Source organism: Astyanax mexicanus, chromosome 18 (genome assembly GCF_023375975.1).
Source record: "Astyanax mexicanus isolate ESR-SI-001 chromosome 18, AstMex3_surface, whole genome shotgun sequence".
Taxonomy (NCBI): Eukaryota; Metazoa; Chordata; class Actinopteri; order Characiformes; family Acestrorhamphidae; genus Astyanax; species Astyanax mexicanus.
This window is the reverse complement of record NC_064425.1, coordinates 11867531-11882516: the sequence shown is the minus strand read 5'-3', so window position 1 is coordinate 11882516 and position 14986 is coordinate 11867531. Positions and strand designations below refer to the sequence as shown.

The window sequence follows — 14986 nt, the reverse complement described above, 5'->3', positions numbered from 1 at the left end:
TGAACTGTGACAGTGAAAATTGTATTATTGTAAAATAATTGTAAAATTGTATTATACTTAAATGACTAAAGATGACTGTCCGTGAAGGTCAGTCCATAAAATTCTGGCATAACCACCCATCAGGTTTCATTCTTGTTGGTTGACTCCCTCTGGGTGCAACTGTTGAATGTTTGGTCAAAACAGAGAGTGTGAACATCACCCTGCAGACAATACCTAATTAACACCTAAAACCATAAAATTAGACTGCAGTTCTTCTGTCTCTATAGGTTGTAACCAGTTTAGGCATTCAGCAGGCTTTAGAAGTTGGATCATGTATGTCGGGATCTATAAAGAAGACTGATATGAAGGGAGAGGTGTTGACAGGCTAGTGTGCTAAATACAGCTCTCAAAACACTCTCAAAACACACACACACACACACACACACACACACACACACACACACACACACACACAGGGTAGGGGCTTTTCACTGAAGCTAAGTGGTGATAACTGATATTGTGATAAAGATGTATGTCATATAAAGTATGAGTGTCCTTACCCTCAAAGATCACAGAAGAAGAATCCATTTCTAAGGGCAGTAATGTCAACATAAAAGCAAGCAGTGTATCACATGAACAGTGGTTTAGGGACAGGCTGTCCAATCAGAGAGCATGGCTTTACCTATACAGCAGATGTGGATCTAGGAATTTTCTGAGTAAGGGACTATCAGGGGAAATCTTCACCAATTATAGTTGATCCCAATTAATTATGAGACAAAAAGAAAAATGAACCAGTATCTTCCACTGGGTGTTAGAACAGCACTGAGAGTCACTCATGAGGCTCTACTGTACACCTTGCGCAAGGCACGTTGCACATTAAGAGGCAAGAAATTCAAGTAATTAACTCTTGATGATTTCAGCACAGCTGTTAACTGAAAGCTGGACATTCCAGGTGACTCTGCCTCATAAAGCTGAGTGAGAAAATCCAGCCATGATGTGCAAAACTGTCATTTAGGCAATAGGAGCTACTTTCAAAAATCTGAAATATCAATCATATTCTGGTTTCTTTAACACTTTTATGTTTACTAAATAATTTTATGTTTTTCTTCATAGTTTGGATGACTTTAGTATTAATCTACAGTGCAGATCATTTTAAAATAATTTAAAAAATAACCCCACTGAATTTAAAGGATATACATACATTGTATATGTACAGTATTGTACAGAAGTTTGTGCACCCCAGCATTAATGATTTTCATTATTGTGCATATAGTGTATATATTTCAATGCCCCAAAAAGTCTGGTGTTGGGCCTGATTCTGGACATTTGAAGAAGTTGTGAAAAAATTAATCTAAAAGGAATTCTAATGTATGCTTTATAGAGCTTGTTTCATTCTTAATAACTTTAGCAACTCAATCCCAAAACATAATTTTTGGCATTTATAAGTTATACTGGATTGTTTTTACTAATTTACTACTAATCAGCTTTCTGTCTTGAAAATGTGCTTGACAATAAAAGTGAAAAAATCATCAAGTCTGACCCTGGAGATTACAGATCAAACTAGTATTTTTTTTAGTTTTTAGTATCAAATGAAGGTATTTGTGTTTTCCAAATAGCTTAAAATCAGCCTGTCCTGCTGCCCAAAAAAAAAGCAAAACATTATGAGTAACCCTCTAAAAAACATTCTTTATTACAGTAATGGTTCTGTAGATGGTTCCTAATAGCACCATAAAGGGTTCCATTATTGTTATTACTGTTTTTTTTAATACAGCTTGTAGAATCCAGATGGCTTTTCTCCTTTATATGATAGTTGAAATCTTCAAAGAGATAAAAGACAAAGACACGCTGATTGATGCCATTGAAAAGAAATAATAGGGGATTTATAGCCCACAACAAAATCACCCAGGAAAGCATGTATAGGATCTAAAGGCCTAATTCACAGGATAATGCAATGTTGAGTGTCTGTATTGATGCATGTGGTAAACTGTAAAAATGAAAGTGCTGATAAAACTCAGATTTCAAGGCATCTTACTACACTAGATTTTTGAGGCCATACATTTTTGTAAAAAAAGTTTTGTACAACTCGATATTAGTTTTGCCAACTAGAAATCTTTAGTTCAGATAATTGATTTTTAATCTGTATAAAAACTAAGTCTCTTAAAAACCAAATTAAAAATTTACTCTATGTTTTAGGTTGGCTTAATTTAAGTTCTAGGAAATGTGTATTGTAAGTTCTGCGGACTATCCTTTAGGATCATCTAAGAAAAAAGTTGTGTAAATCACACTTTAGACTATATTAATCAAATTCATTTAATCTTATTTTAAAGTCATCCCTAAAAACAAGTTATTTTAAAGATTGGATAAGAGCCCTAATTAAAATGTTAACTTACTTGTTGTCTCTTGTGACAAATTTCAGTGATTTATTATAAACTAAATAACATTACCCAGCATTACCCAGTTAGAATGTGAGCCCTGAGGACGCTCCAGACCTTTAAACGCCCCTGTGATCACCCCTCCCCCATTTCCCACTACTTCCACACATTCCACAGTTTGTATACTTATACCCTCAGAGCGATGCCTCCTTAACAGCATGAGGAGGAACTGCTGAAGATCCCAGACCCAAATGGAGATACTCCCTCAAAGGAAGAACCTCAGTGTTCTCTTCTAGGCTGCTCTGGATTAATGTAGTTACAAATATTACACATTTACACAAATGTAAGTACTAACTTTCTCACTATCAAAAACCGTCTACGAAAAGTTTTCCTTCTGTATTAAGAAGTTTAGGCATTCTAAGGGGTTTCTTGGTTTATCATGGGTTTACAGCATATACAACCAATCAAAGGTGTGAAAAGTATTGACATTCATTACTAAAGTAAAAATGTAAAAATACTGGTTTCAAAAGTACTTTAAGTATACAAATAATGTAAGGGGAAAGTAAGGTGTCAAGAACAAAAGCTTAGGCCATGCCACTGGGTCCTGTAGTGCACTATATGTCCATTGAAAATGAATTCAATTATATTTTATTACAGTGCAAATCCATTGGTCCAGCCATCTGTTTGTGACCTCAGGCTCAGGCATACTTGGGTTCTGCAGCAGGACAATGATCCAAAGCACACAAACAAGTCCACCTCTGCATGGCTTAAAAAAAAAAAAAAACTAAATTAAGGTTTTGGAGTGGCCCAGTTAAAGTCTGATTGAGATGCTGTGGATGATCTTAAACAGGATGTTTATGCTGGAAAAGCCTCCAATGTGTCTGAATTAAAACAATTCTGTAAATAAGAGTGAAGCGAAAGTTCATCCACAGAGATATAAAAGACTCTTTGCCAGTTATCAGTAAAGGTTGATTGCCGTTGTTGTTGCTAAGGGTGGCACAACCAACTATTAGGTTTAGGGGTAAACACTTTTTCACACAGGGCTAAATTGGTTTACATAGTTTTTATTTTCTTTTTTTCTTTTCTTTTAATAAATAAAACTATTATTTAAAATATGTTTTTTATATTTGCTCAGGTTATATTTGTCTGATATTAAAGTTTGTTCGATTATCTGAAAAATATCATTATGACAAAAAAAGCAAAAACAAATAAATCTGTAGGGGGGGATACTTTTTCACAGCACTGTATATTAAAGAAGCTTAGTTGGACGTTTGGCTCGAGTTCTCTTTAGTCTCTGCACGGATCATCTTCATACTAGGCAACATACGAATGTGGGTGATGTGTAGGTGTGATGGATCATATAAACCAATAGGGTGTAAGAATGGTAAATTGCAAATACTTTTGTAAAGGCTTTTTTTAGGCTTCTAGACTACTAGAAGGCTACTTTAGGCTATTAATCTGTTGTTTACACTTTTTTATTTACTTAATAAGTAGCTTATTGGTATTTCTTGGTTTCTTCCACTCTTCAGTAATTGTGTTTTCTCTTGCTCTTTTTCCTCAAAGAACTTGAGCTCCCCCGAGTTCCCCACTTTGGCTGCCATTTGATTCCAAGTTCCTAGTGGTAAACTCATAAACTTTACGAGCTGACCAAGATCCAAGATCAGCAGAAGTTTCCACAGAGTACTCCACAACACAATGTGCCCCGGCTGGCCAGGATGGCTAATCCTTCACTTGCTCTCTTCACACTGGTGCTAACTTTTAGAGTCCTGGTTTCAAACGCAGAAGATGATGTCAGGATTGATGATGTTGCAGCGGATGTTGTTTCTGACTTTGTAACATCGGCCGAATTTGGCACCACACGCACGGTATGCAAACCTCTGCCGAGCACCATGGGCTTGTGCCACGGCATCGGGTACGAGTCCATGAGGCTGCCCAACCTCCTGGGTCACGACACCGTCAAGGAGGCGCAGCAGCAGGCAGGAGCATGGGTACCACTGCTGACCAAGCGCTGCCACAGCGACACCAGGAAGTTCCTATGTTCCCTCTTCGCACCCGCATGCTTGGTGGAGCTCACGGTGGCGGTGCCACCATGCCGAAGCCTCTGCGTGGCTGTGCGGGACGGCTGCCTGCCCGTGATGAGCGCCTTTGGGTTCCCGTGGCCAGAAGCCTTTAACTGCAGCCGCTTTCCTCACAAAGAGGAGCTGTGCATCCCTGGAGCTGAGGATGCTGGACATGTGGTCACTTCAGAAACGGACAAAGGTCAGAGACTAATGCATTTTATTATTTATTAAAAAATAAATAAAGACAAATACTGAATGGGAATATGTCCACACTTTTGACTGGTACTGTTCATATAAAAAAAATACATTTCTGGAACGAGGTGTGCCAAAAAAAACATCTGTAAACAAATGGTAAGCCTGTGGCACCCTTGCTGCCCATTTTGTTTCTACAAAACTGAAATTAACTACTAGATTATAAAGGTTTCAAATACATTAATCACCTGTCAGAATAAAAACATTTACTTTCTCAACATGTAGGTAAACTGTACATTTACATTATTTCACTCTTAAACTTAAAAGTAGGATAAGTAGGATTATATTTGTATATACTCTACTGTGATGCTCGGTAGAAAATAACAGACAGAAAATGGTGTCCGTAAGCTGATGTATCGGAACCGAGTCGCTGCGCTTTCCTCCGCGCTGTACTTCTACTCGACAATGCAACATCAACAGCAGTTTGAAAAGAGGGAGTGGATAATTTCATGTGTCGGAGGAGGAAATATATATAAAAGGAATATTCCACAGCCAACTGTCAGTGATATTATTATAACACAGTGGAAGAGACTGGGAGCCACAGCGACTCTGTGCTCTGTCAGTGTAAAATAACAGAGACGGGTCAGCGGATCTTTCTAAAGAGTTCACCAACTTTCTGCAGAGTCACTACAGAATCACTACACACCTCCAAACATCATGTAGCTTCAGATTAGATCAAGAACAGTAGAGTGTAGAGAGACTCATGGAATAAAGAGAGAGTTACATTACCAAGCACATTTATACTTTATAGTGTTTTTAATTAATTGTATGTTTTTATCATGTTATTATGTAACAATATTGTTGTAAGATACAACAATACAATACAACAAAACTCTTCGACACCTTTACAGTTTTTTGGGGTAATCAAGTGTTCCTCTCCTGTTCTCAGGTACTGTACTGTGTGATGCATGCAGCCTGGCTTCAGAAGCAGAAAGTGAGATCCAGAAGAACTTCTGCAGTAGTCAGTTTGGTAAGTGTTTTCTGTATCTGCAAAGAAGTATAAAGGTATACATACTAGGGTTTAAAATAATTTTGTAGAAGTAAAATATACTGGTTTAAAACTACTTAAAGTATAAAAAAAAAGTAATGTGAGGGGGAAAAAAAATGCCATTACGGACAAAAGCTTAGGCCACGCCACAGAATCCTATAGTGCACTTCCCCCCTCCCCAAAATAAATAAATAATAAAAAAAAAACATAATGACTAAAATGTTATATTAAAATGTTAATTTTGATTTGGGATGCACTAGGCTCTGTGTTTCAGGTGTATATATGCCCACTGAAAATGAATGTACTTTAGTACAATGTAAATATATTAAAGTAGATTAGTTATGATGTTAGTTATTATGAAGGAAACATAATTAGTAAAAAGTCTCAGTAATTAATGTTGAGTTAATAGTGAACTACAATAATGCAGTGTTAATGATGTACTATTCATTTGTTCCTGCTTTCTTAACCAATAGAACATTATTATAAAGTGCTACCAATCTTACATTATTGTCATGCATGTCTTTTGCTCCTCCCTCTTCAGCATTCAAGCTTCAGATTGGCTCCTCTTCTCTGGAGGGGTCGGACCTGCGCGTGGTGCCTCAGGGGCGGAGTCGTGTCCTGAGGTGGGAGGGCAGTGAGCAGGAGCAACAGGCTGCGATGGAGCAGAGCGCCCTCTGGCTGCCAGAAGCTGCAAACTGTTCCTGTCAGGCCCTGGAAGGGAAACCTGTGGGGTCCATGCTGGCTCTGGGGAACATGTATAAGGGGCGTATGGTTCTGGCCAGGCTGGTGAAGTGGTCTCGCGGTGAGAAAGAGCTGAAAAAGTTTATTAGAAAATTGACCAGACAATCATGCTAATGATTAAACTGTATAACTGTATAATGCTACAGCTAAAACCACCTTTATTGACTAAGTGGAAGATTTTTATTGTCCAGGCTGTTATAAGCTGTGGGTTCAGATTAAAGTTGCTAAATGCTACGTTTATTAGAAGGGGTGTCCACAAACATGTGGACATATGGTGTAAATCATACATTGATTATTTTTAATTCATTTTTTTTAAAGATATGTTCACATTTTATTTTTTTTATTTTTTTTACCTGCTACAGACATGTATTTGTTTTATTCAATAAAATGCTTTTGTATATCTGGGCATTCTTTTATTTATTTATTTATTTTTTCGAGAAGATGGTTTATAATGTGAGAGAGAGAAAAAGAGGAAAAAGTGTGATGATTAGATGCTAGAGAGATTTAAATAATTTTTTTTTAAAGAGTAAACAGATCCAGTCAAACTTTTGAACACATCTTACTATTACATTTATTTATTACCTTGTAGATTAATATTAAAATATTAGTATAACATATATAGTATAGTATAGAAATATTGGAGAGACAGAAAGAAGGAGCAACAGACAATAGGAATATAGCAAGTGAGAGATAGAGACAATGAAAAAGAGAGACAGACAGATGGAATGAGAGAGAGAGAGAGAAAGGAGTAAATGTAACTCAATCCTGCGCTCACTCCACACCTGTTACTGTGTGCACCACACACCACACAGAGCTGCTGCTGCTGGAGGAACTGCAGTGAGGGACTGCAGCTGGGCGGGGGAGGCGGGTTGGGGGTGTCAGCAGGGGGTTTGGGGGAGTAAAGGTGAGGTAAAGGTAAAGGTGAGGGTGTGTTGAGTCTGTTCCCGGCAGTGTGTACTCTCAGACAGCATGCAGTGTAAGAAGAGCACACCTTGCCAATCAATAATTTAAAGTGTGAAGCTGATTGGCTACCAATTGACCAGTCATCCTCCCCACCTGTCATACACACACACACACACACAAACTCGCACACAAACTGAGGAACCAAGGAACCTTCGCTGCTGCTCCTGCTGGTCTTTTTCACGATCAGCCTCTTGATCTTTAAAGCTTCCCTTCTACAGCATTCACAGGTACAGTTTTTTTTAGATCGATTCTTCAGGTTGGATGTGTTGAGATGTAAGTGTAGCCTATTTCACTGATCTCAGTGCAGTTTAAAGCAACAGCATCTTATATATATATATAAAAAAAACTTCTATGGCATGATGTTGCCATCAGGCAACAAACCACCTTTTGGTTATTACATAATCCCTTTAATTTTCATAATGTTCCGTTTTTTTTTTTTTTTTTAAATATAATGTAACAAGATATGTCTCCATCCAATGAAATTTGGGGATAGAAGTTGATTTGAAAATTTACTTTGAAGAAGATGGTAGTAATCCTTTTAGGAGTTAAAGCCACGTGGAATTCAATACCACCAGTTACTAAATTGATAGACTTTTAATTTTATTTTTTTACATGTTTACGTTTAAATGACTATCAATGAAAATGAAAACTGGACTATTAAAATGTGCATGGGGGTTGCGCTCTCATTTCGAGGGGATGTATCAGCTACACCAGAAGCACAGTGTTACAGATACAGGCCACTAACGTCAGGTATCATTTACAACAACCATCAGAAATAGAAAAATAATATAATGTAAGATGCTGTATGATTGTTGGAGTCTATGATTGGTTTGAGTATTTCTATAACTGCTGCTCTCGGATCAATGTTGTAAAGAATTGTCATACTGGTTAGAGCTGACAGAAAGGCTACAGTAACACATACAACCACATAATAACTAGAAAATGTGAACGGATGTTTGCATAAATTCATAGAGCTGGTCTGCTGTGTGTGAACAGTCCAGGCTGATGGAAGTGGATTAATGACACTTTGGGATCACTGATACTAATCAAGCATTATATGAGTACCACAGTATACTCAGGTACTGTTGCTGACCCTGTTTATCCGTTAATGGCCAAAAAACAAGTTATATTTACCTACTTTGTAAGCCTGATTCTTGTGTAAAGCCATAAATAATATGGCTATTGGTCAAGCCATTTTACATATATAGCCTAATGATAAATCTCCCATGCCTGGGTTTACATTTTTTGGAACTCTGCAAATTACAGTCAGTATATTCATTTCTTGATAAAGAGGAGCTGGCTGTTCTTAGAACAGTTCTTATAAAGTTCACTATTCTAGTTCACTGATCTAAGTACATGTTAAATGCACCTCAGTGGGAATTACAGTCTTTATATTGTGTAATAATACAGAATACAGTAATTCTGTACACCTGGTGAGGGCTCAGAGGGCCTGACTGACCTGGCTGCACTGCATGTCCCCACTGGTCTTAGGTAACGCTGTCTCTGGTTACTCTGGTTCTTACAACACCACTCTGGAGAGAGACATGGACTAAAGTCAAGCATGGTGATGAAACAAATAGTACTGGTACACTTTAACCATATACTTTTGGTACATTTGTTAAACTGAAATCTAGATTATTTATTCAGTAAAATGTATATTTACACGTTGTTGATCTAAAACTGTCATCATTTGGGGAGCTACAAGTGCTATAAGTGTCCTTTAGGACATCTCCAAGTGTATTTTTGGATATCCCCAAATCTCCTTTTGGGATTTACAAACTGTCCCTTTGGGCATCTCCAGGTGTCCCTTTGGGTATCTCCATGTGTCCTTTGGGTATTTCCAAGTGTCCTTTTTGGGTATCCCCAAGTGTCAGTTTGGGCATTCCATGTGTCAGTTTTGGCATCTCCACATGTCCTTTTGGGTATCTCCAAGTGTCCTTTTGGGCATCCCCAAGTGTCCTTTTGGGCATCTCCAAGTGTCCTTTCAGGCATCTCCAAGTGTCCTTTCGGGTATCTCCAAGTATTCTTTTGGGCATCTCCAAGTATCCTTTTGGCTATCCTCAAGTGTCCTTTTTGGGCATCTCCAACTGTCCCTTTGGGTATCTCCAAGTGTCCCTTTGGGTGTCTCCAAGTGTCACTTTGGGCATCTCCAAGTGTCCCTTTGGGCGTCTCCAAGTGTCAATTTGGGCATCTCCAAGTGTCACTTTGGGCATCTCCAAGTGTCACTTTGGGCATCTCCAACTGTCTTTTTGGGTATCTTTAAGTATGCTTTTGGGCATCTTCAAGTGTTACTTTGGGCATTTCCAAATGTCCTTTTGGGTGTCTCCAAATGTCCTTTTGGGTGTCTCCAAATGTCCTTTTGGGAATCTCCAAGTGTCCTTTTGGGCATCTCCAAGTGTCCTTTTGGGCATCTACAAGTGTCCTTCTGGATATCTCCAAGTGTCCTTTTGGTCATCTCTAAGTTTCCTTTTGGGTATCTCCAAGTGTCCTTTTGGGCATCTCCAAATGTCTTTTTGGGAGTCTCCAATTATCCATTTGGGCATCTACAAGTGTCCCTTTGGGTATCTCTTTATGTCTCCAAGTGTCTTTTGGGCATCTCCAAGTGTCCTTTTGGGCATCTCCAAGTGTCCTTTTGGGCATCTCAAAGTGTCCTTTTGGGCATCTCCAAGTGCCCTTTTGAGCATCTCCAAGTTTCTTTTGGGCATCTCCAAGTGTCCTTTTGGGCATCTCCAAGTGTCCTTTGGGCATCTTTAAGTATGCTTTTGGGCATCTCCAAGTGTCACTTTGGGCATCTTTAAGTATCCTTTTGGGCATCTCCAAATCTCACTTTGGGTATCTTTTAGTATGCTTTTGGGCATCTCCAAGTGTCACTTTGGGCATCTTCAAATGTCCTTTTGGGCGTCTCCAAGTGTCACTTTGGGCATCTCCAAATGTCCTTTTGGGCGTCTCCAAGTGTCACTTTGGGCATCTCCAATTGTCCTTTTGGGCGTCTCCAAGTATCCTTTTGGGAATCTCCAAGCGTCACTTTGGGCACCTCTAAATGTACTTTTGGGCATCTCCAAGTTTCAGATTGAGCAGAACACTGTTAAATGTGTAAATTGTAAGTTTATTAACTCTCAGGTCTTATGGTCCACAGATATGGTCTCTCCAGCCATTGCTCTGGCCTTCCTACCACTGTTGCTGACGCTGATCATCCGGTACCGGTACTACTTTGTGCTGCTGTACCGGGCTGTGTTGGTCCGCTGGGTGCAGGATTTGGTAACTGGGATCAGCAGGGAGGAGCGGGTATACCAGTACATTCTGACACATGCCACTCCAGGTGATCCAGAAAGCGTCCTGGACAGCTTTGATGACTGGTGCAACAAAGTGGAGTTCATCAGCCATATAGGACCTAAGAAAGGTAAGAACACATAATAACCCTCCAAGGCCTTCAGATCAGTGTCTCCTTATTTACAGAGATTAGGAAGTACTATCTTACTTATATTCCATATACATAACTATTACTACTGAATTTCCCAGCAACAGAGGATGTTGTAATAGCATTTAACAACAGAGAGTGCATGGTCAACTCTACTCGTTCAGACTCCAGCTGCTGATTATAAAGCAGCATGACTGAGGAATTGAACCAGTGACCCAGTTGCATTGGTTATCAGTGATGCTGCATCAGCGGCAGTTGGACAAGAGGCGGAGTCTGGATTCACTTGTATTGGCTCCTCCTAGTTTTGGGGGCATTAATATTTTTGAAGGAATCCTAAAGAGTGGAAGTGTTTCCAGATTAGAAACAGAATAGGATCCAATAATATAAATAAATAATATATTGAAATATTAACAGCGCAGAATGCAAATTCCACCTGGTCTCACTTGTGTTCTCAGGTATGATCCTGGACAGGCTGCTGAAGGAGCACTGTCCACTGACGGTGCTGGAGCTGGGGACTCACTGTGGCTACACCGCAGTGCGCATCGCCCGCTCACTCCCTATTGGAGCACGACTCTTCTCTGTGGAGATGGACGAGGGGAATGCCCGGGTCGCCGAGAAGATCATCCGCCTCTCAGGGTTCGACGATGACGCGGTGAGGGACATGCCAGAATGTTCAAATATGTCCAGATGTATAGAATAGAATATAGCTAAAATACCATACCAACCACTAATGCACATCGTAGAAACACCGTAACGTAACACCTAAAATACCATAGCAACCACTAATGCACATCGTAGCAACACCATAACATCTAAAATACCATAGCAACCACTACTGCACAATGTAGCAACTCCATAACACCTGAAATACCACAGTAGCCACCATTTAGTACACCCAGCAACACCCAAACCACCTAAAATACCATAACAAACACTAATGCACATTGTAGCAACACCATAACATTTAAAATACCATAGCTACCACTACTGCATATTTTAGCAACACCATAACCCCTAAAATACCATATTAACCACAAAAGCACATCCTAGAAACACCATAACACCCAAAACACATAGCAACCATGAATGCACATTATAGCAACACCATAACACATAAAATACCATAGCAACCACTAATGCACATCGTAACAACACCGTATCACCTGAAATACCCTAGCACCATTTTTAACCACCTAGCAACATCTAAACGACCTAACCACCTAAAACACCATAGCAGCCATATTTACCACTTACCAACAATGTGCCACCTAAACAACCTCACCACTTAAAGTGTGACCCATGAAATCTACATTTACATTTAATAAACTTTATGTACCACATCTTCATCTCAATTTTACCAATGCATTTTTGTGTTTCACATACTGTATTTAAGTTAGGTTGTTTGAAGATTTCTATTGTTTGATGATCAGTTATGCTAGCAGCCCTGTGCTAATCAGCTAGCATGCTTATGTAAATTCTGTTGTGTAAAACATGACATTTTTTTTTCTCAAAAATTTAATCAGAACCTGCAAAAAATAATGAATAAAAGTTTCGATCAGTTTTGAAGAAATGCATCTATAGTCACAGCGATTATACACCGATAGTATCATCGTTCTTGTTGTTCTCTGCAGGTGGAGCTGATCGTGCGGCCGTCGGATGAGGTGATCCCCAGGCTGCGGGAGGATTACGGCGTGGAGCGGCTGGACTTCGTCTTCATGGACCACTGGAAGCGCTGCTACCTGCCTGACCTGCAGATGCTGGAGGGCAGTGGTCTGCTGGGCGAGGGCTCCGTCATCCTCGCCGACAACGTCATCTTCCCCGGAGCTCCTAACTTCCTGCGTCACGCTCGCCGCTCCGGCCTGTACGAGCACCGCGTGCACCGCGCCACCCTCGAGTACATCCGGGGCATCCGGGATGGCATGGCCGAGCTCATATACAGAGGAGCAAAGTGACGGACCAGAACCACACAAAAATTCAACTAGACTTCATCAGTTTCATTTTAAATTCTTGTTATTTTTTATTCATTCTTGTGACTGTTGTACCTTTTGTTTGTTCTCGGCCAAAAGTAAATAAATGAACAGAACAGGAAGAGGACATAGTTAAACTAATCAATCGAAGTATAACTGTGTCCATAAAGTGCTGTAAAATATAATAAAATATATTGAACACTATTTGCGATGGTATGGACATTGGTTCATAAATATGTGGTAATTAATTAAATTAAGAATAGAATTAGCATTACACAAAATGATCAAACTGACTTTCTATCACATATTACAGGTACACAATGGCTGCGTCCAGAAACCCCAAAAGTGTCTCCTTTTTCCTACCGATCCTCCTCCTCTCCTCTGTGACCCGGAAACTGATTTCGTGACGCCATCTTGCCGCCTGTCCGAATACCGTAGGAGACGAAAGAAGCCGCTTAAAATCCACCTGTAGTAGGCTTCCAACGGAGGTTACATCAGTGTATCCTACTCCGGAAGACTTTTAAGGATTTTTAATGACATCACTGCATCCACGCCCACAGAGCACGCGAAAATGGGGAAGGCAACGCCCAAATATACGTCATAAACATATTAATTAACTAGGTTCCTTATCTAATTAAACAGCCAGTAAAGCAGTAATATAATTTATAGTTTAGATAAACCGTATGCTCAGTAAAACTATATTTATGACCCTATGTGTATCATGTTATACATATAAAAACATATATTATTTATAATATATATATATATATATATATATATATATAATTTTAATGAATTCATTTATTTACTTATTTATTTTAACTTAGGGACTGATGAGGAACTGAATCCCTCATAAGGCTGAGGTCAGACAGGGCTGCCAGAGTCACTGGTCAGAGATGCGGCCAAAAATGCGGCTGGGAGTAAACAGGATTTTATTGGAATATCTGAATTTTTAGCTGTGTGTGATAGTAATGTTCTGAAACGTGCTGAAAGTGAGCGTTGTGATTGGCTCAGTTCAACGGTAGTCAACATCCTATCTAAAAGGGATCAGCTGTCCCATTTCCCCAATTACAGCTCCTTCCCTCCATTCCTTCTCCTCCTCTCCTCGATTCCTCCACCTTCTTCCGGGGTAGGAGAGGAGGAGTAGGAAAGGAGGAGTAGGAGAGGAGGAGTAGCAAAAGTTTCTGGACGCAGCCATACTCAAACGGGAAAAGGTTTGTGATCATTTCCAAGCTTTCCCCTGAGAAAACACTTCATGATCAATTTACATGCTGCTATCCCATGACTTTTGGCATGTCAGTGTGTAGGTAGTGTAAATCCTGGCGGGTTCAGCGCTTTGTGATTAATGCGAGGTTTGACTATAAACGTTATATTTCTTTTTACAAAAAGCTGTAAATCAGTATTCTTAATGTTTGGATTCTGATAAATGATAAATGTCCTGTTATTAGAGATGTCACCTACCTGATACCAGGTATCTGTATCAGGCTGAGATCAGTGGAAAAGGATGGCTCGGATATTGAGGGGAAAAAGAGAATGAACCCAATCCTGTAACAAATCTAGGTTGAAACTGCACACACACACATATACACACACACATCGTCTAGTTTTAAAAGCTGACTTGAAATCCTTTAAAATCTCTAAAATATTCTGATTTAACCCAGATTTAAATCATTTTACAAACAGTTTCAATCTAAAGTGTGGACACACTTTTTCATGCAATATTTGCTTTATTGATTGTATTTTCTACATTGTAGATTAATATAAATACATCAAAACGATTAAGGGACACATATGGAATTCTGTAGTAAACAGTAAAAAAGTGTTAGTTCTCCACATTAATCCCCTGATCTAAACCTGATGAACTGAGATGGTGATTTGAGGTGATTTAATTGGGATGAGCTGGAGCTTCACAGTGTGAAGGAAAAGCAGCAACTATTGTTCAGCACCTCCAGGAACTCCTTCCTTTAAGATGCTGAGAAAACTATTCCAGGTGACTCTCCCTCATGAAGACACTGAGATTAAAATACCAAGAGTGTGCAGATCTGTCCTCAAGGATAAATGTGCTACTTAGAATCTAAAGTATAAAACACAATTCTGCTTCATTTTGTTGACTTTAATTTTTTACTTCTCTTGGAACGATTGCACCTCCTGATGGGCACTGGAGGTAAATACACAAACCTGTCACGTGACTGTAAACCAATCCAACCTTTGTGCACCGTGGGGCAATGGTCTGCAGTTATGGTCCT

At 39.4% G+C, this 14986-nt stretch overlaps 2 protein-coding genes across 2 annotated transcripts; both read left to right on the top strand.

The window, feature by feature from the left end:
* Positions 1–2532: 2532 nt before the first annotated feature.
* On the top strand, positions 2533–6792 carry sfrp2l (secreted frizzled-related protein 2 like). Its single transcript, XM_015605433.3, has 4 exons — positions 2533–2694; positions 3915–4610; positions 5553–5633; positions 6193–6792. Exons 2-4 carry the CDS (start codon positions 4067–4069, stop codon positions 6504–6506), a joined length of 939 nt encoding a protein of 312 aa, XP_015460919.3. The 5' UTR covers positions 2533–2694; positions 3915–4066; the 3' UTR covers positions 6507–6792.
* Positions 6793–7395: 603 nt separating this feature from the next.
* tomt (transmembrane O-methyltransferase) lies at positions 7396–12904 on the top strand. Its single transcript, XM_007247683.4, has 4 exons — positions 7396–7582; positions 10492–10755; positions 11229–11425; positions 12405–12904. Exons 2-4 carry the CDS (start codon positions 10494–10496, stop codon positions 12723–12725), a joined length of 780 nt encoding a protein of 259 aa, XP_007247745.3. The 5' UTR covers positions 7396–7582; positions 10492–10493; the 3' UTR covers positions 12726–12904.
* Positions 12905–14986: the final 2082 nt, after the last annotated feature.

Coding starts and splice junctions, on each gene's coding strand:
- sfrp2l (XM_015605433.3), top strand. CDS start 4,067: ATGGCTAATCCTTCACTTGCTCTCTTCACACTGGTGCTAACTTTTAGA. Junction 4,611..5,552: donor CACTTCAGAAACGGACAAAG/GTCAGAGACTAA, acceptor TCCTGTTCTCAG/GTACTGTACTGTGTGATGCA. Junction 5,634..6,192: donor CTTCTGCAGTAGTCAGTTTG/GTAAGTGTTTTC, acceptor CTCCCTCTTCAG/CATTCAAGCTTCAGATTGGC.
- tomt (XM_007247683.4), top strand. CDS start 10,494: ATGGTCTCTCCAGCCATTGCTCTGGCCTTCCTACCACTGTTGCTGACG. Junction 10,756..11,228: donor CCATATAGGACCTAAGAAAG/GTAAGAACACAT, acceptor TTGTGTTCTCAG/GTATGATCCTGGACAGGCTG. Junction 11,426..12,404: donor CAGGGTTCGACGATGACGCG/GTGAGGGACATG, acceptor TGTTCTCTGCAG/GTGGAGCTGATCGTGCGGCC.